The sequence below is a fragment of the Phasianus colchicus genome, chromosome 14 (genome assembly GCF_987193195.1).
Source record: "Phasianus colchicus chromosome 14, bPhaCol1.hap1.1, whole genome shotgun sequence".
NCBI classification, from domain to species: domain Eukaryota; kingdom Metazoa; phylum Chordata; class Aves; order Galliformes; family Phasianidae; genus Phasianus; species Phasianus colchicus.
In genome coordinates, this window is record NC_143449.1 from 6,184,614 (window position 1) to 6,207,793 (window position 23,180).

General features: G+C 39.9%; 2 protein-coding genes across 5 annotated transcripts in view; one reads left to right on the plus strand and one right to left on the minus strand.

Moving 5' to 3' along the window:
- PSMD10 (proteasome 26S subunit, non-ATPase 10) overlaps nucleotides 1-23,180 on the minus strand; it is a 31,332-nt gene that overhangs the window by 2,227 nt on the left and 5,925 nt on the right. The window lies entirely within an intron of this gene.
- On the plus strand, nucleotides 1,468-23,162 carry VSIG1 (V-set and immunoglobulin domain containing 1). 3 transcript variants are annotated; one of them, XM_090150055.1, is made up of 8 exons: nucleotides 1,468-2,047; nucleotides 5,533-5,693; nucleotides 10,658-10,765; nucleotides 16,992-17,190; nucleotides 18,744-18,899; nucleotides 19,589-19,708; nucleotides 20,412-20,525; nucleotides 21,912-21,997. In XM_090150055.1, the coding sequence occupies exons 1-8, from the start codon at nucleotides 1,999-2,001 to the stop codon at nucleotides 21,914-21,916; spliced, it is 912 nt and encodes a 303-aa protein (XP_090006181.1). In that variant the 5' UTR covers nucleotides 1,468-1,998; the 3' UTR covers nucleotides 21,917-21,997. The 3 variants fall into 3 exon arrangements, with proteins under 3 accessions (XP_090006181.1, XP_090006179.1, XP_031450352.2); XM_090150053.1 differs by having other exon boundaries at nucleotides 1,471-2,047; nucleotides 20,412-20,538; nucleotides 21,912-23,162; XM_031594492.2 differs by lacking the exon at nucleotides 10,658-10,765 and having other exon boundaries at nucleotides 1,476-2,047; nucleotides 20,412-20,538; nucleotides 21,912-23,162.

Sequence of the window (23,180 nt, forward strand, 5' to 3'; positions counted from 1 at the left end):
AAGGACAGTGTTGATAAATGAAGGGGGAACCAGGGGACACGTTGACATTGTGGTAAAGGCACAGGATGACGTGTGCTGACCTGCAGCTGGGTGGCAACGTTTTGTGCACCTTCTTAAAAATTACTGGTTTTGCAAAGGATCAATGCTCTGTCTAGTGAGAGCTTGTGCATACTACAGAGTTGCCACAGGCTGTTGCAGTGTGGCCACGCTCACAGCCAGTTTCTGTGGCTCATTGAGTAGAAGACAGCAGCAGTTCCATTTCAGCCTGATGCTGGCTAACCCACTGAGAACTCCAGGTGCCTTTGGGATGCCTTCATACTTCCTTACAGAAGGTCAGTCTAAACACTGTTCACATTTGGAAGAAACCTGAATTTGATATTCAGTCTTTGAATTTACATATTCCTCTCTAGACACTGTATCTCCTGTGCATCCATGGCAAGGCATGAAGCTGTTCCAAGTCCCGTTTTCCTTGTCACAAACTGGCATGTGCTGCCTATCCTATGGGGACACTAAAAGAAGCACTGACAGAGCTAAGGAAAAGGCATCTTTCATGAAACTTTTTGAGATGGTTCATATAAAAATACAATCAAACTCTGACATCTATATAGAGTTATTCAGGGATCTGCCATCCACAGAAGGGATCTGCCACCAGAAAGAATAAAATTCACCTAATTCCATAAGCCTGAGCCCAGTGATAACTGACCAATAAGCAACTAACCACTTCTATCACGAAGAACCTACCACCACATCACATCAAAGATAAGGGTGAGCACAGAAATACCCAGCCATCCCACTGCACACATTCAGAGCCTGAGCCCCACGTGCCAAAGGGGCATTCCCTTCTGCAGCACGGTCCCTGCCATAGAAAGGTTGGTCCATTTTTCCACCAAGCACAGAAATAAGTCTCAGGGCATTTTCATTGTCTTGGTCATGCAGGTACAGGAATACATCTAAAAGGCAATGCTGCCCTCTGTTATGTCTTCATGTGGCTGCACATGCACAACCAGCTACTCCCATCCCAGGCATTGAATCAGCTTCAATCAAATGAGATGGAACGAAGAAAGCAGAGCAGCCTTCTCCAAGCACCCTGTATTCTTCACGAGCTTTAGACAACTGGACGAGGTATTCTGCATTCACTAAGGGCAAACTAATCTGCTGTAAGTTATTGTAATTATTTCTAACCTTCATCCACTGCTTTTTTACTACATATATCAGATATTAAGATTTAAATAAAAATCAATATATTCACTTTGTCATTTGTATTAGTAACATCCAGTTTCAAGGATTAAAACCAGATGAAACCAACTGCAATGTTTGTTTAGAAGACAGACTGTGTTTTGCTTTACCTTTATTTTATATAAATATGTATATAAATATAAATATTTATTTATTTTGGTGTGTTATCTTTTTGGTGAATTCAGTACAGGAGTTTCAAGGCAATCATAAGTCCAATGTAATCATTCTGTATGAAACTGTATGAGAAATACTTCTAAAAATGGAAATGTACTAACAAAGTATTATCTTCAGATGCCCATTTTACAAAAATATGTGACAGAATTAACAGGAAATAAAGATTATTCCATACTCATACAAGGCATGACTCCAATGCTGGTAATCCAACTGACCACTGGCAATGCTGGTAATCAGATGTAGCTCTGCAAGTTCTTTTGTTGTGCTCAGCAGGAGTACTTACGTGGGCAAATACTGCTGGAATAGTAGGTATAGGTGGGAGCATCGGGGCTTCTCAGATTCAAAGGTTTATTATTAACAAAACACTCATTTGCTTTCACCCCACAAAGTGCTTTCAACTGAACAATCACACCACTAGTCGGAGAAAGGCATACATGCGATAAAAGAGAATGAAAAAACTCGCTGACGTGCTGATACATAGCTGATAAGAAAAACAAAAAGCCACTTGAAAAAAAAAATCCACACAGATGAGTTTTAGTTGAAGCCAGAAGCTGCGTCTGGTCTCTTTTCTCTCCAAACGTCAAGAAGATGTTTCCAACGATGCTGAAGATATTTCCAGTTCTAGCCACCCTTGCAGGTAAGAATAACAAACTAATTGAAATAATGCTGAAGTAAAAGAACTTGCTGCAGTAAGACAGCAGGTGACCCTGACTGGCAAACTAGGAGAACATTCAGGACTTACTTCTAGATGTAATGAAGATCATGGCTACACTGACGTCATTTTGTGGAAATCAGCAGGCTGACCCCTAGCTGGTAATAATTTTTTGCTCAAGCATGGAATTTTAGCTTTGGTAAACTAATACTTTGCTTTAGAGCTGAGAAGAGACAAAGGGCTCACACACACAGCACTTGGGTCCTTCATGGTTGGCTTTCTCACACTGGGCTTTTGTCTCCCATTTCCCAATATGCTGGGAAATGATGCCTTGTATCCACCCCATTTAGAACTTTTTGGGGGATGCTTAACTTAAGCATGCAAATAATCCTTTGGAATTCCATGAAGTTAAGTAAGTGAGGATATAATACCATGTGGAATCTAGGAACTATATGGTACACTAAAGATGGTATTTTATTACTGTTTCAAAGACAATGTATTGGGCTAAGCTCTATTTTTAATATATACAGAGGTGGACATTTTAAATCTGATGCTCCATGGAGATGAACAGCCTCCAATTTCACTAAAAAAATTAGAAGTTAGTGTCCACGGTTTCTTTTCAAGATGGAATTATCTATTTTGAAGCCAAATAAACATTTTAAATGGTTGCTTGTGGTGTTTCAGTGCTATCACTCTCACATGCAAGCCCCACAGATTTTTGCCTTAAAAATGAAGAGAAATTCAGCACTAGTACAAATACTTTGCCAGACAATGTGGTCTGTGCTGTAGCAAGGGAAATCACTGACAGGGTTTCTGTAGCAGTCAGGAAAAAATCAGCAATCTGGTATTTGCTTTGTTAACATTAAGAACTGCATGGGTCTGCAATGAAAGTGAATGATTCTCAATTAACAGCAGCCACTTTTCTTTAACAAGGAAATACTCTCACAGTAATGTTGAGTAAAAGACACAGACCAACTCTTTTTAACAATAAGTTATGCCTTGCTCTCACTTGCCTTTTGTAATGTGTAACTTCTTACTCACGCCCTTTTTTCATTGCAATCAAAAGGCCTGTATGTATGAAATGGGATTATAAATTTGAAACAGTGGATTAAACACGAAGACAAATTCTCATTAACTTCCGCAATGTAGAACAGGCTGGGCAGGTCCAGTTTGCTCCATTTTCAGTCACAAGCACCATCTTAGAATTAGTGGTGGCATTTCACAACCTTGCTGGACAAAGAAAGTTTTATTGGTTTTGGCCTTATATGTTTACTAGAACTAAGCAAGCCGTATGTGGTTATTCAAAACATGCAGCTTTATGGAAGCTGGAGTCACTTCTGTTAACTTCTCCTGGAAAATATCCGGTCTCTGTAGCACTCTTGGTTCCAGAATCAGAGTGATAAAGGCAGATGACCAGAAAATTGAAGTTTTAAGTAGAATGCCATTGTGTGGAAAGACAACAGCTCTTTTACAATGAAGAACAGAAAGTAAATGCATGTAACTGCAAGTATTATTGTGGCAAGAAACCATTATCTTCTGTCTGACTCCAATTGTTAAAGCCAAGATCAATGAGCTGAGACATCTAAAATAATACCGTATGGCTTTCATATTAGATTATAGTAAGGATTAAGGTATTGTGAACTCACATGACAAGAAGGACTTGGAGAAAGCACTGGGATCCCCTCCTTCTCCAAGGCGGGATCCACTCTGATTTAAATCAGTCTGCAACCACTCCTGTGAGGCTGTCTTCGTATATAATGTAAATGTTGCTGCAGTTTAAGCCTGCTAGTTTTCCTCCTAGCCACCTGCCATGGAAAGTAGATTACTGACTTCTTTCCAGTGAACTTTTAACACTTGATCCAGCAAACAAGGAAATCAGACCCGAAGAATTCAGACTCTAGGTAGAGGTAGGCTTGCATATTGCAGGAGCTGATGAATCTGTGATATTTCCATGGTTAAAAATGAAAAACAAACAAACAAAAAAAACCCTCCTTTCTTACACTGTTTTTTCTCATATGGGTTATAATTTGAGTAAAGTATTTTTTTGATGTTGCTGAAGGTTCTGCTTAAACTCTCAGAAGCAGTACCCTAACATTAAATGCACAGATATTCCATTAAGAGAAGGCTGTTGTCTATGTTTTGCCTTTATCACTGGCATATACAATATGCTTACACCAAAATTAGCCAACATGAATTTCTCACCTTGCCCACTGTACCAGGAAAAGCACCAAATACATATATTTTCCACCATGTCCAGAACATATTCTCCTTCAGAATCTCCAGACAGTAGCTCTAAAACTGGACTCAGCCATCCAGCAAAGACCTAACATTCAGACTTCAATTTTAACTGACAGCTCTAGCTTTGTTGCCATATGTCACCATTTCTAGTAACTTGAACAGAGGACAGAAACAGATAAATACTGTAGAACATCACTCAGTTCCTGTCATTAACACAGCTCTGTAGCCAAGACTGATGAGAACATTACAGAAAAGAGTTCATCAATTATGTTTGGTCCTTTTCTGTTTAGAGAATGACAGAAAAGGTTGATCAGGTTACCAGAGAATTTCTCACAACTCACATGATAAAAGCATTTCCAAAAAGCTCAGTTTGAAATTTGCAATATGAATATATTGGAAAACAAAGGGCTCCTGCAAGGAAGCTGTAAGAAACTTAAACAAAAGCAAAGGAGGTTGTGGTGAGGTGGAAGTCAGCCTATTATCCCCAGCAACAGCAATAGGACAAGACGTAACGGCCTTAATTTACACCCGGGGAGGTTTAGGTTAAATATTAGGAAAAAATTATTCTCAGAGTGGTGATTCATTGGAACAGGCTGCTCAGGGAGGTGGTAGAGTCACCGTCTCTGGAGGTGATCAAGAAGAGGGTTGATGTGGCACTGAGGATGTGGTTAGTGGGCATGTGAGGATGGGTTGCTGGTTGGACTGGATGATCTTTCTGGTCTTTTCCATTTTTAATGAGTCTATGATTCAAAGGAAATATCAAAAGGCAAATAGAGGAAAGCTGCTGGGCTGCAGCCTGGGGGAACCCAACAGTGCCACCGAGTCAGAGTCAATGTAAGAACACAAGAAGAAGGTAGCAGATGGTGAGCCATGAATAAAGATCAGATATCTGATGAATAAGTGCAAAAAAAGAAGGCAAGAAAGGTGTACAGGAGGCCTAGGGACAGCTGTGAACGAGAGTGTCAGGTTCAGGAGAGTGCTGAGCGCAGGGAGGCTGCCAGTGAGAAGACAAGTGTGTGCAGGTGGGAGCAAGCCTGCTTTGTGCTTTGCCAAAACAGTATTTGTTTTAAGGGGGCTTGCTATCGCTGATATATGCCCAGCAAGCCCAACAGGAGCTGTACTAAAAGCAGAGTGACAAACACCTCCAGGTTCCTTTGGCACAGCAGGGCCCTCCATGCAGCGCCCAGGCTGCCCCACTGCTGACTGACTGCTCATGTGCTCACTGCCCACAGGTCACGTCCACGGAGTTGTAGTGACTGTTCCTGAGAAGACAGTGAACGTCAAGAGCGGTGGGAACGCAACCCTTCTCTGCACCTACACGAGTTCTCAGCCGCTGGGAAACTTCTTCATCCAGTGGAGCTTTTACAGTGCCAAAGAGAGCCAATTGCACACCGTAAGATATTTATTTATCACTAATATAAAGTTCTTAAAAAATTATTACATTTTGTGCTGTTACCTTTACTGAAGACCCAGGAGGCAGGTAACATCCATGTTCCTGCATTTAAGATTGAGCTGCAGTGAAATTTAGGAGAGATGCACCAAGTCAGCCTTGGCTCCCACCTCCTTCTGGCTGCCTGAGCTCCTGCTGAAACTTAAGAGAAAGTGCCAAAGGGACTCGAATGTTGGACGCCTTGCTCCAAGCCACACAGTCAGCGTGATGGGGAGCCAAGTCCAGGTGTCCGACAATCACACAGGCGCTCCTGCCCTGGACCAGCTCCCTTTTCTCCTTTCTGGCAGATATTTCCTTCTATTGTGAGGGCTGTTTTCCTAGTGAGACGCCCTTGCCTATGACAACATGTTCCCCAACCAAGGGTCAGATACAGGCTCCTGGCTCAGCCGCCACTGCCACTACTAGGCAGCTCTGCATGGAGTGGTGCCAAACAACAGACTATTTGTGCAAAGCAAGCAGTCATAGCTTGGCTGGATTCCACAGGAATTTGTGCTAGCAGGAAATCTGCCGCATCAAGCTTGCGTTAGTGTTCTGCAGCATCCCACAAGTATCACTGTGGTAGCAGAACAAACATGGATCAAAGGCTCCTGCACTGCCTGAGGCCATGAGAGGCAGCAGAGCTGAAAAGTACTTCCCTGTAGCATGGTAGGAGGAAGTGCCAGCATGGAGACAGCATCAGAACAGTGAGGGAAACTGTGAACTGGACAGGTTCATGCTTAAACCACTGCTGAAACCTCCCATGTGGCTGTGAAGGCCTTGTAGAGCAGCCTGGTCTGCTTGAAAGGAGCCAGTGATGGGGTGTGTGACTTCCTATACACCACAACAGTGCCCAGAATTCAAGAGCTATGACTAAATCCAATGTTTTGTTGGGAAATGAATCCATGAATCTCACTCACAACATAGTATGCAGGCTGTGAGTTACCGTTAGCTCACCTAGGAAGGTGCTGAGCTCTCAGCAGCAGTTTCCCTTATAGGCAGAAATGCCTATAGAAGTGCTACTGCATCCTTGAAGACCGTGACTTTCCCCATGCTCTTGTGTCAGGCTTGTGTGTTTTAGACAATTAGTTCCTTTTCTTTCCCACTGTACTCATCTTATTGCTAACATTTGTTTACTAAAATTTCAGTCCTGTTTGTTGTTAACACCTGACAGTTGATATAAAGTTGACTTAGAAGACTGGCACAGTCCAAATTGATGATATTCCTGTTATCTTTAATAGTTTCTTAATAATATTATGTTAGGAGATTTGCCACCACTGATAGTTACACCTTCTATTCAGTTTATCAATCACAGCAGAATAAGACTGCATGTAATTTGCAGAATGTACAGTACTGAACAGCAATAGCAATTCAATATAAGACAACTGCTTACCTTCCTGCAGTATATCATAGCCACAGATAAAGACTGTATCAGAGATAAGTACAAGCAGTGAGCCCATCCCAAATTCTGACTCTAGCTGAATGCCAGCCAGATGCATTCACACCTTCCCTGACTAACTGTATGAATAGCTGTTACTCATCATTAGCTTTTTTCAAGTCAGAACTGTTTTCTTAAATAAAGAATTATTCATGAGATGGTGGTAGCTTCATTCCCCAAGTAAGTTGTATGTTGTATAATATATTATAATTTTGACCCAATACGTTGCATTATAAACTTTAGTCACTTGTTCAGGAGTGTATGTTCAGGGAAGTACAGCACCAGGGTAGGATTGAGCTCATATTCTCCAGGATCAGCTCAAGTCTTTGTGTTTACTTGCACTGAATTTTCTTTATTGCAAGACAAAAAACAAAATACATTTTCTGGTCACAGTGGAGAAAAAAGAGCACGGTGTAGCTCCAAGTATTTCAGAGGGAGCATAAAAGACAGTGTCAAGAGAACAAGGAGGGTAAAACTACTTGTAAACTATGGCCAACAATGAAAAAATATCCCCTGAGGAATGTAATTGTAAAATATTGTGGGTGGTTCAGAAAATGCTCAACAAGAGTTAACTGACATGAGGCTACTGTCGGGGACACCTTGTGGGTCAGCCTCTGCAGTACTCCCAGGTTTAGCAGCTCCCACTGAAGTCATTGGAAAAGCTGTGCCTATAAGGGCTTAAAAAATCACTACTGGGAAAAATGACATCTGTTTTTCTCCCTGTTTGAAATGAATTTCATGGTAAATTCACTTTTGCAATGCAGTACATGCACACTGGTAACACATGATCTGCATTTTTGTTAAATAAAGTCAATACAACATGGAAAGGTAATGGGTTAGTGGCTAAGACCATTCTCCAAGAAGACAGAGGCAAACCATCCGTTACCTGCAGTGCTCATTCTCAACTCATACATTCAGCTTCACAATGCTTTGAGCAACCTGCTCAGCCCTTTGATCTTATATCTTTTTACAAGAACGTGATAATTCCTTTGCATTTGGAACTTATTCGCAGGGAAATTCATCATGTTAATACAAACACTGGTAAGAAAGTATTGTGACTGCTTGTGGAGTACACCCAATTAGGGAAATTAAAAAACAATCTCTGTTTCTTCAAACCTGGCTTTACCCTGGCTGCTTAGTATGCAGCTGAAGTTAAGTTTCATGGTTTGTTTCAAACAGGAAATATATGCACGACAATAGGAGAGATTGCCAGCTTTGCCTCACATTGCTTAAAGAATACTAAAATGTAAGGTAAAAATATATTCAGTATGCTGATGTGCTGACAAAAACATGCTGGCACTATAGTTTACTAATTACCAGAATAGTAGCTTGCATTTTAAGTCAGATTATAATAATAATTCAGATTATTCTAAAATGTCAGCAATAAATAAACACTTCTTTACAAATAGCATCAACTTTTCCCTGAAAAGTTTGTTGAAAATTCTGCTTGCATTAAAAATTGGCCTTTTTCAACAACAACATAAAAATGGATAACATTTCCATTTTTTACAGATGAGAATTTCTGCCAAATATTCTAAAGATAGAAAATTTACATATTTTCAAAAAACAACAACAGAAAATACTTCTTAATCCACCTCCTACAATTCTAAATATTCCCAACATCTTACTAAATGTTAGCTGTCTTGATGACTCCATTATTCACATGACTGGTATAAACAGAATTAATGGGTGAGAGGCATTTTTCATAAGAAATACAAGGAAAAGAAATCTTCATTCCTATAAATAATGTTCATTTACATAATTGGGAATATGACTATTTCTCCTTACAGTGGCAGCACATAACAGAAGAAAGTCTGATGAATGCTAGGATTAAGGCAAATTTATGTCATTTAGATGCTTTTAGCTTGTAACATCAATGAAGGTGAGCCTTAGAGCCTTCGATTTTAGTACACAGTAAGTACCAAGCCCACAGGTATTCTTTTTAAAGGGAATGTTAGTATTTAACACTAACATGCTATAGCCATGTTATAGATTTTGCAGGATGCTGAGATATGTAAGCTCAAGTACTGTTCTGCCTTGAATAGAGGAATAAGGTCGGTGTTAGGACTGGTGCCAGTGTTAATTTAATGCAGGAGAGTATTCAGCAGCAGATATTACCTTGCTTGAAGACAAGACAGTGCTGCTCATTAGTTCACAGACCTGGTGCTCCCCAGCACTTGCTCTACAAAGCTGGCTGGTGTGCTTTGCTGTTTGTTGTGGTGTCTGCACATCCTGCTCCCTTTGCCCACCTTACATGACGCTGGCACAGGTGCTCAGCACTTAAAAGCTGTGGCAGTTACACGTGAGAGGATGAGATACCGCAAACAGACGGTATGGTGAGAAGGGAGGCAGCGAGCAGGGGAATAGCAGGTGTTCACTGTGCTGGTTTTAAGACTGCAGCTATATTTAAGTGTGTGAATAGAAATCTTTTTGCTCATTGGAGCCTAATTCTGCTGAGAAGTTTCTCCAGTAAAGAAACTAAATAATGTAAATATAACTAATGCAAAATAGGATGCCACGTGTATTTTTAACTTCTTTCTCTTGCCATTTACACCTTAGCAATATGTCTTTTTTAATAATGAATTTAATTTTTAAATAAGAATACCCAGCCAAGGCTCTTGAGCTTTCCAAACACTGAACTCTCCCTGCCTGACCTATAGACAACCTGAAGCAAAAGCTCCTTGTTCTGCTCACCCAGGGTAACAGTGTACAGCACAGCCTGGCCTGCTTCCTGTGGTAGGGTCTCAGCTCCTGCTAATGTCTGCATCTGTTTTTCATGCTATGCTCTGAGTCATTTGGCTGGCCTCGGTGTAAAGCAGCTAAATAAATGTTTGAAAGACTGAGACTTCTGTTGACTTTGCAAAGGCGAGGCTGCAGCCTTGCAAACCTAAATATAACTCCTGAACCCAACCTGCTCACACCTTGAACCTCCAGCCCAGGCCACCCACAGTCCAAGTGGAATTATCACAGATATGTGGCTGCCCAACCTATGAATAGTACTGATGGAAATGTTAGGTTCGCTACAGGAGTAAAAGAAATGAAAGATTGTTATTTGTAAGAGGCACAGCTTCAGTTAATTGTGAAAAGGGGAACAAAGACCGCTTGTCAGTGTCAGTGTCGGAGCAGTCAGAGCAGTTCCCTGTGTGTCACTGGGATCACTGGGACTGCCTGCGGCTCTCCTGGTGCTGGGGTGAATGAACTGATCCTCTGAAGCAGGCAACAGAACACAGAAAGTGGAAACAAGTGGAAAATGATCAGGTTGCAATCCATTTGTTTGGAGCAAATATTAGACTTCAGTCTTAGTTTGCCCAGTTTTAGGTAAAACTCAGAAATAGGATGATGTTGCATCCCAGTCCGCTACTGAGGGCACCTTGCCCTTATGAGTGGTGCCACTGCCTTGTGGGGGCTGTGCAGAAACCAGGTGCTTACGCTTTGGGGGAACACTTACAGTCTCATTTAACTCTCAGACCAGCCCATTTTTGCTCAAATACAGCCTTCCCCGTGTCATGGTATTCTGAGTATGGATGAAAAATCTATCAGTCAATGTCAAAAGATGGTGTATGTGACAGATGCGCGGGGAAGATGTAGCTGGAGATACAAGGTAAGAAAAAAGTCCCCACAATCTTAAGAAAAAAAAATATCTAAACAGCTTCTGCTACATTAACACTGCTATAAAAACTTGTAATCATGCTCTATATTTAAATCCAAAAACCAGCACATGACTGAGATAAGTTGAATCAGACACACCGTTCCGAATTCTTAACTCACGCTATGTTTTATTGCATTTTCCTCTATCAAAATTTTTTTGGATTCTTTTTCCTCCGGCTATTCTAGGTGGCTGAATTTGTACACGATCCTTCAGGAATATTCTATCCAAAGCATATCTTATTGGCATGTCCACATGGGTTGAATGTGAACAAGTCTGAATAGCCCAAATTTGGAGCTAGATATTTACATAGCATAAGTAAACATTCATCCTGGATCCCCTTTCTAGAAAGTAACATCTTGAAAAATAATGTACAGAGAGGAACACGAAGCTGCCTGCTGATGTGGCTTCATCCCAGCCACTGGCTGGCCATCTCCCAGCCTTAATCCATTCCAAATCCTTTGACTGAGTGGGATTCCTGTCTCACAGGGTACAACCCAAAGTAAATCGAGGTCTTAATAACTGCCAAAGAGCAGTTACACCAAATGCACTATGAAAGCATGTTTGCGCCTGATACACTGTAGGAATTTCTCACTAATAGTTCAGCCACAAGAATGAAACTGTGAGAACACGAAAGAGATGATCCCCAAGAGTATTTTGTGCCAGTTAAAGCTGCTCAGTGATCAATTCTTTTAAGTCTTCTGACTTCATTCCTTTACTCTTCTACCAATGTGCAACTGCAGCAAGAGGCATCTAGTCATCTTTAATTTCTCAAGCAAAATTCCCAATAATATAGGGCAGTATATCCCTGCTGCAGAAGGGCAATATCAGTTTCAATACAAATATGTAAAAAGAAGCTGTGGATGAGAAAAGGCATTTGGGGCCACATTTAGTCACATGACATACGTCAAAGAAACCAATGTATGTACGTGGGGATTTGCTTTCTTATCTGCCAAGTTCAGAATCTGAGCCTTGGGCTTTAATTAACACTTTGAGTGTGCAGCATTTGCTCTCTAATTAGATGGTAGGATGCTTGAGGGAGTGCTGAACACATTTTTTTCCCATGTTGTTATTTTTTAAATTCTGTCTGTACTCAGAATTCAGGAAGATGATGGTATCTAACTGGTAAAGTTGTTAATATCTCCCTCTGCATTTATTGGTAAGAAAGGGTTCAACGGTTCTTTTTATGGTTGCTTGAGAAACCTCCAAACAGAAAATGATATGACATAGTGATAGGGCCCGAATGCTTCTAAATGCCTGAGCTTCACAGCTCTCCAGGCAAGGACAGTGAATCATAATGAGATGCTGAATACACCAGGCGAAGGAAATGTCATTAGACAGGATGCTAGAGCTTTGTATCTGTTGGTGGGAGAAAGCAAGAAGGGGCTGGAGGGGGGGAAGATAGGTATTAGAATGGACGTCATGTCCTCAGACTGCTTCACAGTCAGGAAATCAAGGATACTGTGGAGATTAAGTGGGACATTTTGTAATGCATCTTCAGCTGTACCTCTTTTTACAGATTTGACATCCAGATGTACTAGACAAAACAGCAATGTGATGTGAAGGCACTAGCAGATGGGGAGGTGGGAGGAATATTACACTGGAAATTGTGAATTAGTCCATCCAAAGATATTTGAAAGACATATTTACACTATTCTAGTACCTGTTTGTCCAGCCCCAGAAAGAGAGAGGAAGCAGATGGAGGCGTGTTTTTTCTAATTTACTGCCTGATTTTTCACATATGCCCTCAACTCCCCAGGGAGTAAGATTGTTCTAGGGGAGCTGTATAAAGAAAACCTGGAGGTGGGTTCCTTGTTCTCTGCCAAACATCTGGCAGCTTTTGAAAAGCTGCAACTCAGCATCAGTATTGCCAGTTGCTTCCTCTTTAGGCAAGGACTTTCTTCACCATCACACAAGAAGAGGAACAGCCTTCCCACAACTCAGGCTAAAGTAAAAGAAAATAATGTATGAGTTCAGGCACCAGATCCTTCTGCATTTGGGACACAAACTATCTTGTCTCCAGCACCTGGAGGGCATGAACGTTACCATGATTTTCTTCCCAAATAACACGATCATTTCCACTTCCCTGTTCTTTCTGTAATCCATATTCCCCAAACACAAATAATTCAACTGTTTTGGAAATCTATGAGCCTGAATCCATCTTCTAGATGTATCAGAGAAATGTAAAGTAACTGCCACTGCCTTGGAAATCCAGGTAGGGTGGATGCTGATACTAGTGGTGGTAGGCAAAGCCTTGCCCACAAGTTTTACAGAACAAACTGCAGTCCTTTGTAAGATCAAGGAGACTTTCCCAACTGCTCAGCTGTTTTGCAGAAATGGGAGTTTCAGACTGTGGAGTTATTAGGGACAACAATTCTAGGAGTGATAATCTTGGCTTTTTTGTGTGTGTGTGTGTGTGTGTGTGTGTGTGTGTGTATGTCAGTTCTTTGATTAGTCATCCCAGGCAGCTGTTCCCATGAAATGTGAAAAGGCATCATTATATAAAAACTTGCATGAGCAAGCTAGCTGGTAATTGGAAGTAAGAACCATTGCTACATCCTCAATATTGTTTTTACTCTGGTAAATTATCATCTTCACTAGAGCTACTCATTATTTGCTTAAGAACAAAAAAGTGCTCTTTTTTTTTTCAGAGAATACTGAAGATTTCCTTAATATTTTTTCTTTTTTTACATTCAAGATGCTGGATTTTAAACATACTTATTACACCATTACAAAAAGGTCTCTGGCAAAAGACTATCATTGACTACACTGATACTTTTTGCATACAGACTTTTCAGGAATGTTTTAGGTACAGTGGAAAGAAATATTGATGAGATGTGTGTTTCTCAGAAGGGACATCAGTTGTTAAAAAAAAAAAAAGTCTTCTGTATCTTCAACAGAAAACCAGTTTTTGACTTTTGAAATGGAATAAATACGTTTTAAAGAGTTTTTTATTGCAGCTTTTTGAGAGGCACAAACATAAGCTTTTAAACAACACTACAAAAACTTTTGATACAAGGTTTTGAAATACTTATTTTGAGTGTATTGTTTGAAATGGGCATTCACAGCCAATTAACTGAAGCATGCTCCTCTCAAATGAAATTTCCTGTGTACACAATCCAATCTTACCTCTGGGACGAGATATACACTCAGTAATTAATCACAACATTACTCAGCCTTTTTGGTGTTTACCACCTTCCTTCAAGCAATGGACTCCAGGGCTATTAAGATAAGCATCATGCAGGAGCAGAAGAATAGAGAATAGGCAGGAGCCTGCAGGGGAACTGAGTGCATTTCCTTATGAAGTGCAACTACGCTTATATTCATAGTTTAAGAAAATCCTAAAACAGAAAGATTTGGTTTAAACCCATGAAGAAAATAAATATTCTCTGCTGTGTGGACACTTGCTTCAGACTTAACAGTGTACACAAAATATTCTCTGCATGAATTCAGAAAAGACCACCACACAGGATTAATTTTGCAGCATATTATATAAGGGCTGAGATATGTATTTCACCCTGACTTCAGATGAAGCAAACCACACTCACTCAGCACTTGCTTCTGTGATGTTCACTGGCATGCCCTGACTGCATTTAAGGCCCACAGTGCCAGTCCTGTTTAGCAGAAACATGTGCTGTAGGTGGGCTGGCATGCAACGGGCAGTTTCTGTTACTGTTTACTCTCATATAAATCCCAATCACTCTGAGGGAGACTGAAGAGAATTTAGCCCCTTTTTCAATAGAAAAGCCCTATGAAATGTGATAGTGGGCCTGCCTCTCCTCTCAAGCTGCTGCAAGTCACACAATACTTAAAATTTAAGCCATTTTACAGCTTAGTTTCACAGTAGTGTGAAGCTAATGGAAGCTGCTTCCCTTACCCTGCTGAAAAGGACAACACATCTTTGATTGAGAGGAGATGCAAATCCATCATAGCTGAGATTTATGGAGTTTAACAGAAGCTTAAAATTAGAAGTTGCAATTCTTGTAATTTCAAACTCATGAATCAGGCAGTGTTCAATACTCGGTTGCCACCTGTATTAGAATAAACAGGAAGAGAGAAGTGTAACCAATGGCTTTTTTAAATTACAGGTAGATCTGTTTTCTGATGAGTGATTTGTTTAAAGCAAATTCCTAATTTTGAACTGCCCCTCTTTCTTAAATCCTAGGCTGTCCATCCAGTCTTCAATTTTGCATTAGATAGTGCTGTGCTAGCATTAGAACTCTTATCCTTCCTCCCTGCAACACCACTTTCCCACATTTTATTAATGCACACAGTAGTTTGGCTTTGGTATTCAGAGCCCTGCATCAATTGTACCTGGTGTTTGCAATTCTGTGGTTGGGAAAGATCAACTCTTGTTGGAAAGTGGACCAAACTGCACTTGAGATGTGGCCAAGCTGTAGTACTGAGACTGTTGGTCCTATGCAGTCTGGGTTTTGACCTTCATTTGAAAACTTTATCATTGCATACACCAGCCATGTTCTGGCAGTTTTAGGGTGTAGCTTGCCTTAAGCTAATAAAGGTTTCCAGATAACATTGCTTAAAGATTTCAGTCAACACTTTATCGGGGTGGATAAATAGAATTAAGAGTAAGTATTCTTAATTCAAAATGCAATCAGTTGATCTGCAAAGTAAAGCAAATTACATTCTTGACTGCGGATTTACAGTGTCCCTACTGGCAGGAAGCTTTGACAAAAAAGAACTTTGATACCACTGAAGCGGGAATGATATTTTACACCAGTTTGTGAAGCTTTTTCCAACAAGTATTTTCCAACTATTTGCATGATAAACGTATTGTCAGTCCAACTTTCATAAATATATTTACACTGCTGATTTTGGAATACTGTCAGTAGGACAAATGTTAGATCTATTTGAGTACCGACCTGTAATTCTGTGTAATTACCACTTACCAGTGTGAGAAAATGGCTGAGTGTCCTTGAAACATTCAATTTGCCTAGACAATGGAGTTTGTGCACTAGGGAGTACATGGCTTATCCCAAGTCCTATCACGTATATACAATACTACTACTGACATCTGAGAAAAAAACAATTAATCCCACAGTTCCAAGCTTTGTTCTTTCAGATCTCAGTTTCACAGGCAAACTCATCAGGTGGTTGTGCACGCACTCCGTGAGTACTATTATTTTTACTCTAGAGCAAATGAGGTATCATGGCTTGAGGCCCAAGGCTCAAAATATCAGTCTCCACAAGGAACACTACCTCTCCTTTCAGTCAACAGATGTGGTCTTCCAAGCTTACAAATCCAATTCTATTCCCACAGCGCTGTTAAGTACAATTAATGCTACCAAAGTCTGTGAAATCAGTCAACATCAAAGAGCAAATGATAGTTAGGGAGGAAAAGTAGCATTCCTTAGAGGCATTTCTCTTTACTGTGCCTACAACTCTGCAGAAGTTTCCTACTGGTTAGTAGAAGGGGAAATTCTTGATCTCAAATAGGTATCACTTCAGGCACTGAAGCCACCAGCTATTCTTGACTTCCATCTGTGGAATAAACTCAAAAAAACCAACAGGATAGGTCACGATACTGGCTCCAACCCTGATTACACAAACGAGGAGAACAGCATGGCTGCTCTAATAGCACGTGTGGTTATTCTTTTGGTGTTCTTGTACTGCATTTTTATTGCTTTCAGATCTACTGCAAACAGATCAGGCATCTTGTTTGCTTAGACCTATGCTGTGTGAATTCAGTTCTCTGTTTGCTAGCTTTTGTATTTGGAAAGCTCTGCAGCCACTTTTTGCAATGCGGGTCCATTCCTGTCATACTCTACTAAGCTGCTTATTAACAGTATCACAAATGATCACTGCTTTAATTAGTGCCACTATTAATTGTGCATAACATCGCATTCTTACAGCTTTGTCATATGATGATCAATGACCTCACCTTTGTTCCTGCAAACATACAAGACCTAAGTATGAACAGAAAATCAGCTACTGTCCATTCACATGACTAAAATAACGCCTGTTCTGAAAAGCTTGCTCCATAAAAAACATTAGAAATATATATTCAAATGTACCATGTTTTCATCTCTTTCTCTGAAGAGGGTGCGAGAAAGGGGGGTCACCTTGCTTGACTCAATGAGAAATCAACCACTGTCCTGTTATGAGTAGCAAAAGGACAGTAAAATCTCTTGTTATTAAACTAACAGCTTGTTTTGTACCACAGATCTACTATTATTCAGAAGGACAGTCTTATTCCTATGGAGAGTTTAAGGACAGGATCACAGCTTCAACAAGTCCCGGGAACGCATCAATAACGATCTCCAACATGCAGCCCTCAGACACTGGTTCCTACACCTGCGAAGTTTTCAGCCCCCAGGATGGTGCTGGACAGAGTCAAAAATCAGTGATTGTCAATGTGCTGGGTAGGTAGCTTTCCTGTGTGCTGCTGTGTTGTACTTTCCCTGCCTTTTTACAAGAACTGAGCTCACGTCACAGCAGCAGGGGGAATAACAGAGTAGTGATAAACAAGGCCCATGATGCAGAAAAAGGGCTCATTTATGTATTGACGCAGTTTTGCTCGGAGGCTTTGGAGGCAGAGAGAGCTTGTGGTGCCATCTAGCTTCCAGACAAAGCAGATCTCGTCTGATCCCACTCACAGCTGTGTTTACTTGGCCTACAGTAAAATCCCATTCTCCCACAAGAGGCCTTTATATTCATCCTCTCCAAAAGCTACCTAAACAGGTAGCTGGAACTACCCAACTTCACTGGATTTGTGATGTTGGAAAAGAAGGGATACTGTTTCATTAAAATAAGCCCTTCTAGCCATAAGTGACAACTCCCCTGGGAAGCCACTGCTTTCAGCATAACCCAGGCCCAGCAAAGACAACACGGACTGAGGTCTAATGGCTGTGATGTCCTGTGTGAATGTGGGACAGGCAGCAGGACAGCCCAAGGGTTCTACTCCACCCTGTACTCCAGAAGCTCTAGAAACTCAGTATATGTTGAACGGAAATATGATTAAATCTATTTTGAATTGAAGAAAACAGCAGTTCAGCCATGAGCAGGCTGCACAGAAGATGGAAAAAGAAGTGGAATGAGGTATTTTTCTTCCTAGTAAGAGAAAAGTTTGCCCTAGCCCCATCTAACCATTGCTTTTGTACTAAGAATTCATACCTGATGGCAGCTACAAATCATAGCCGTATGCAAGCAAACTCAATATGATTTACCTATCTGCCATGGATAAGGCAAAGACACGTGTAAATCCAACCTCTGACAGTCACGTTTTCAAAGTACAATTACTAATCCTCATCTAAAATTCCCTGAAGAGTAAATCCCAGAACAATTAAGAAACCATACTATTCACATAAAAATTCATTTACGCACATAAAATTTCGCTATGTTCATTGCTTGTATAGTTCCACTGATGTCACTCTAAAGAACTACAACAGCACATCTAGATGTAGGAAATGGAAAATTATAGCTCTAAGTAAAAGTATATCTTTTGTGTATAAAGTGAGAAAACAGTATCCAAATAGATTTTTTTTTCTTTTTTTTTATTTATTTATTTCCTCCAAACCACAGGACACTGAAGTATCAGGCCTGACCCTCACCTTTTAGATAGAAAAGCTCCTGTGGCCCTACAGGAAATGATGCTATGTGGCAGAAAATGATACATGATGAATAGTGACTGACTCATCATAAGTAGTTGATAGTTTTCATCACCTCCATAACAGAACTTAGCATGTAAAAGGAAGACTAGAAATAGTACTAGGCTATGTATATATATTTAGTATATTTAGTATGACTCAAATCTTTATAGATCTCTCGGCTAGATCTATAAATAAGCTTACGGTCTCAGGTGAAAATCTGTAACTGGGGTTCAGTTCTTTACTGCAGCAGCACAAGAACAGGTCTCAATGTGGAAACCGCAGCCCTGGCTGTATACTCATATGTCATTCTCATTGTTATTTTACAGTCAAACCCTCAAAGCCTTTCTGCAAAATAGAAGGAACGCCTGAAAAAGGCCATCTGATCTACCTCTTATGCAAGTGTGACCAAGGATTGCCTCACCCCACCTACCGCTGGTACAAAGTAGATGAGAACACCCTCACGCTGGTGACTGAGCACTTCAGTACGTAACTACAGGACTACCACACCGTGTTCAGGAGCAGGAGTTTCATAGGACCAGCTAGGACTTCACACATTTTGCATCATATAGGATAGTGAAACGTATCTCTCTTCTGATGCTCAGTACCACAAACTCCTATTTTTACTTACTCAAATTGACTGATAGCTGTCACAAAGACCTAATTTTTTTGTTCTCTCCTTTTTTTCCTATTTGTTTTAATAAAAAATGTGGCATGTTGAAGTGTCATCTATACCATTGCATTGAATTGTTAAAATGGGAGAAATATTTATACCATTACATCTCTCTTCCCTTGAAAGTCTGAATGAGTGTACATTCAAAACAAGTCAAATTGTCAATCAGTTGCTAAGACTTTCAATTCTGAAAGTCTTCAGTACCCATTATCTTTTCATTTATGAAATTATACCGGCAATATTATCTATTTACAGAGTACTACAGATGTATTTACACAGTAGGGACATACTTCTTACATTCTAATACACTCCTGCAGAATCTACTATAGTAATTTTCAAGGATGGTACGAGTTTTTGATTTAAAGACTATTAGAAAAGCGAATGAAGGAAGGAATAATATTTTCCACCTCTTAACAGCTCTCAGAATTACCATAGCCATAGATGACCATTTGCCTCTGAAGTATATGAATGGCAATCTGTACCTGTTCTCTTTCATCACAGATCCAGACACTGGCATTCTGTACATTGGCAATCTCACTACCTTTGAAACAGGACATTACCGATGCATAGCCAGCAACATCATGGGGAACAGTACTTGTGAGCTCGACCTAACTTCTATGCGTAAGTGAAAGTAATCCCTTATACGATGTACATGTAACATGCTGCAGAAAAAATGCTGCAATATCCTTAAAATAAAGATTTTCGGCAATACAAACAGTGGGGGCATTGGAGAGCAATGGTCAGCCACAGTTGTGCGTAGATTTTTCATGTAACTAGTAACAGTAGATTAGTACATTTATGTATGTATGTATAAATAACCATGAGATATGTCCCCAGAATGGGTGCTCAATCATTCAGGGGTCTATAACATGAAAATGGTAAGTCAGAGCTAGCAGCTGTACTGGAGACAGAAGGTTTTTAGGGTTCACAAACAATCAGAGCACGCATTTTGTATCTCAGCTGAACAACTGTGATAAAGACAACCTCCATTTCAGAATTTATTTGAAAAGACTGAAGAGCAAAGACTTTCCAACTACTGCCAAGGTTAACAGCCCAATATTTTTCTTAGCCAGTCATAAATACGGGGTTTTCTGAGGGTAAGGAGCTAACTATCAAGAAGAGAGGCAGTGGAGACCATAAAAGCACAGTTCTCTCTTTCCTAGAGCATCTTTGGTCTCCTCAAAAAACATTTTAGTCTTTAGCCTGTCAGACTGAGTGCCTTCTTTCTGCTGTAGGCTCCTCCACTAAAATTCTATAGGATTTTGCTGTAAAATTCAAGTAATCTTTCTTTATCTTTTTAAAATTCTCTCCCCCCTCCCCCCAGATTCTGACGGTAATATTGTTGCTGGAGCATTAATTGGAGCAATTTTGGCAGCTGTTCTCATTTGCGCTGTCGTCTGGGTCTTAACCAAGAAAGCAAAGAAAAAGAAGTCATCAAGTAATGAAATGCAGTAAGAATTTGCTTGTTTAATTTTAAGACAATTATTTCTGTAAAGTACTGCTGATAAACCAGAGCTAAGGTAAAACATAAGTATTGTAAATATTTATAGAAAAGTAAATAATACAATGCTTGGGAAAACTTCCAAAGTAAGATTTTTATTTATTTATTTATTTATTTATTTATTTATTTTTATGACCTCTAAACTGTTGCTCTTGTAACACAGGTTACCATTACCCTCTTCCTTGTTTACATGCAGTTACCATATAGCAGTTCCTAAAATAGTGATTTAGATGTTTTTAAACAAAACAAGTTGGAAAATTTGGAAAAATGGTATTTAAAATGTAAAAGTTAATGGTGGTTGTTAATAGTGGGTGGATGAAATAATAAAAAAGGAATAGCAAGTAAGGGTTTTCTCAGCAAACTGACTGACTGACTACTAGATATGAGTATGGGCTATGGGACGCATGCTGAAGATGCTCTAAGGAGATACTCAGATGGAAGCAGACACAAAGGTTTAGGAACAGAATGAAGCACAGAATGTCCATTTTGATCCTGCCCTGGTGCTGATTTTTCCTGTGCTTTAGTCACCCATTTGTCTCTTAAATTGCCAAATCTTCAGGATAAAGATAATTTCATATGCTATACAAGCTGTATTTAGCCCCATGATGTTAAATGCTAAACACACACAGCTGAGCCTGGAAAGACTGTCATCTGGACACTGCCCTGTAGCAGAGGTCTCAGACTTCCTATGGGGACTGTTGCTAACCCAGACCAGTGGCCAGTTGCTCAATCACGTACATCATTTCTGCTTTGAACTGAAGCTGCTTTACCATATAGATTTGTGCTTGAATTCTACTCTACGTTGAATTAATCCACTTGTATCTAATGTTTTTCACATGTGAAAGTACTTAAATATTGAAAGTTGTATTGTTTTCATGAGGTGAATGGAATTTATTTGTTACTAAAAATATTTTTCTAGATGTCAGTCTCTTCATAGCTTTTTTTATGCATTTCAATGGAACCACAGATCTGCATGCTATTTCCCTGAAAGCTCACATTAACCAGTATGTTTTGCTACCCTTTCTAAGACACTGTCCAACAGCATTCAGTTTCTCATTCTCTTTTCATGACCTGGCAGTTAAGCAAAGAAATTTTTTTTTTTTTTCTAATAGCGTAACTGTTAAAACTAGTGATGCAGACCACTAGAACTGTCAGTCTTAGCAGTGATTTTATAGTTTCTCAGGTGCTCTCATGAAAGAGTAATAATAATATGGGGGCTACTGTTAAGATGAAAAAGCTACAAAGATTCATTCTTTCAAAAGACTCTAGTGTAGGCAGGACATCAATATATGAAATCACAATCCTCCTCCTGTCTTCCTGCAGAGTAATGGCCCAGAAACAATCCAATGCAGAGTATGCTCAGGTACCTAATGAAGAAAATACACCAGCAACCACAGTTCTACCAAGCAACGTGACAAACGAACAACCTAGTGCTGATGAAGCAGCAGCATCTGAAACACTGGAAAATGATGAGAAGCACGAAATGCAACAAGAAGAAACAGCCTGAAGTTCATTTTAATACAGTTTTCCTCATTGGCTTTGGATCACATTATTAAAAAAAAAAAAAATCAACAACAAAAAACATCACTGAATTAACATAGCATTGTAGCTAAACTCATTTGTATTGTGAACCACTGGACTGGAGATTGAAAAGGATGGTACAGACATACTTCATGAATAGCAGATTTGGCCTTTAATGTGGTTATTTATTATCTAGTTATAGATATTATAACTAGATAACTTATTATAACTTATTATCTAGTTCAACATAGATGTAATTACAAAAAGGCTACCATCTGCAATCATCAAATATAGTTTGCAAAGCTAATCAGAAAATGATCTCAATCTTTGGAGAAAGTAAGAACTTCCAGTCAACTAAAAGGAAAAGCTGTGTGTGTCCATACAGTTCTGAATCACAGCAGCCTTCTCCACACAGTGTTTCCTGTGCACAGAGATCCACCATCACAGCCATTACATTGCTGTGTTTAAAAGATCTGGTTTTGTACTTCAGAAGTACAATCAAGCTTCATCAGAGTGCAAAAACAGATTTAAAGACTTGAACCACTGAAATCTTCTAAGTCTGAATTCCACCTGAAGTTTAAAAAAAAAAAAAAAGTCAGGGAAACTTTTACTGTGTTACCAAACATGGGGTACTACTATGTCAGCAATGACCTTCTGACTCTAAGGTTCCCAAGACTTCAGTGTTCCTTAGTTGTGCTTTTCAGCAGTTCTGGTTTTCAGTTTAATGGAGTTAGCAATTGGGTACCCACTTCAGATCTCAGCTGACTGGTTTCCAGACAATGGGAGCTGGAAACTCAGATCCTTTATCAAGTCTAGGCACACAGAGTAGCAGATTTCCCATGAAAAGCAGATGTGTCTGCTTTCAAACCTCAGAAATGAATACTGCCACCTATAAACACATCAGCTTCCTTTGCCTGATAGGACTTAACAAGATGATCATGCTACTACTCTTCTGATCTCTTTAGCCCAGTATAACTTTGTCCATTTTCTGTAGGTAAAAGCTTCAGGAGGAATGGTAAATAGCACATCACAAGGACAGACAACAGCTGAGTGGTGAGCTCTCGTGGAAAA

Coding starts and splice junctions, on each gene's coding strand:
- VSIG1 (XM_090150053.1), top strand. CDS start 1,999: ATGTTTCCAACGATGCTGAAGATATTTCCAGTTCTAGCCACCCTTGCA. Junction 5,694..10,657: donor AAGAGAGCCAATTGCACACC/GTAAGATATTTA, acceptor GCTCAAATACAG/CCTTCCCCGTGTCATGGTAT. Junction 17,191..18,743: donor AGTGATTGTCAATGTGCTGG/GTAGGTAGCTTT, acceptor GTTATTTTACAG/TCAAACCCTCAAAGCCTTTC.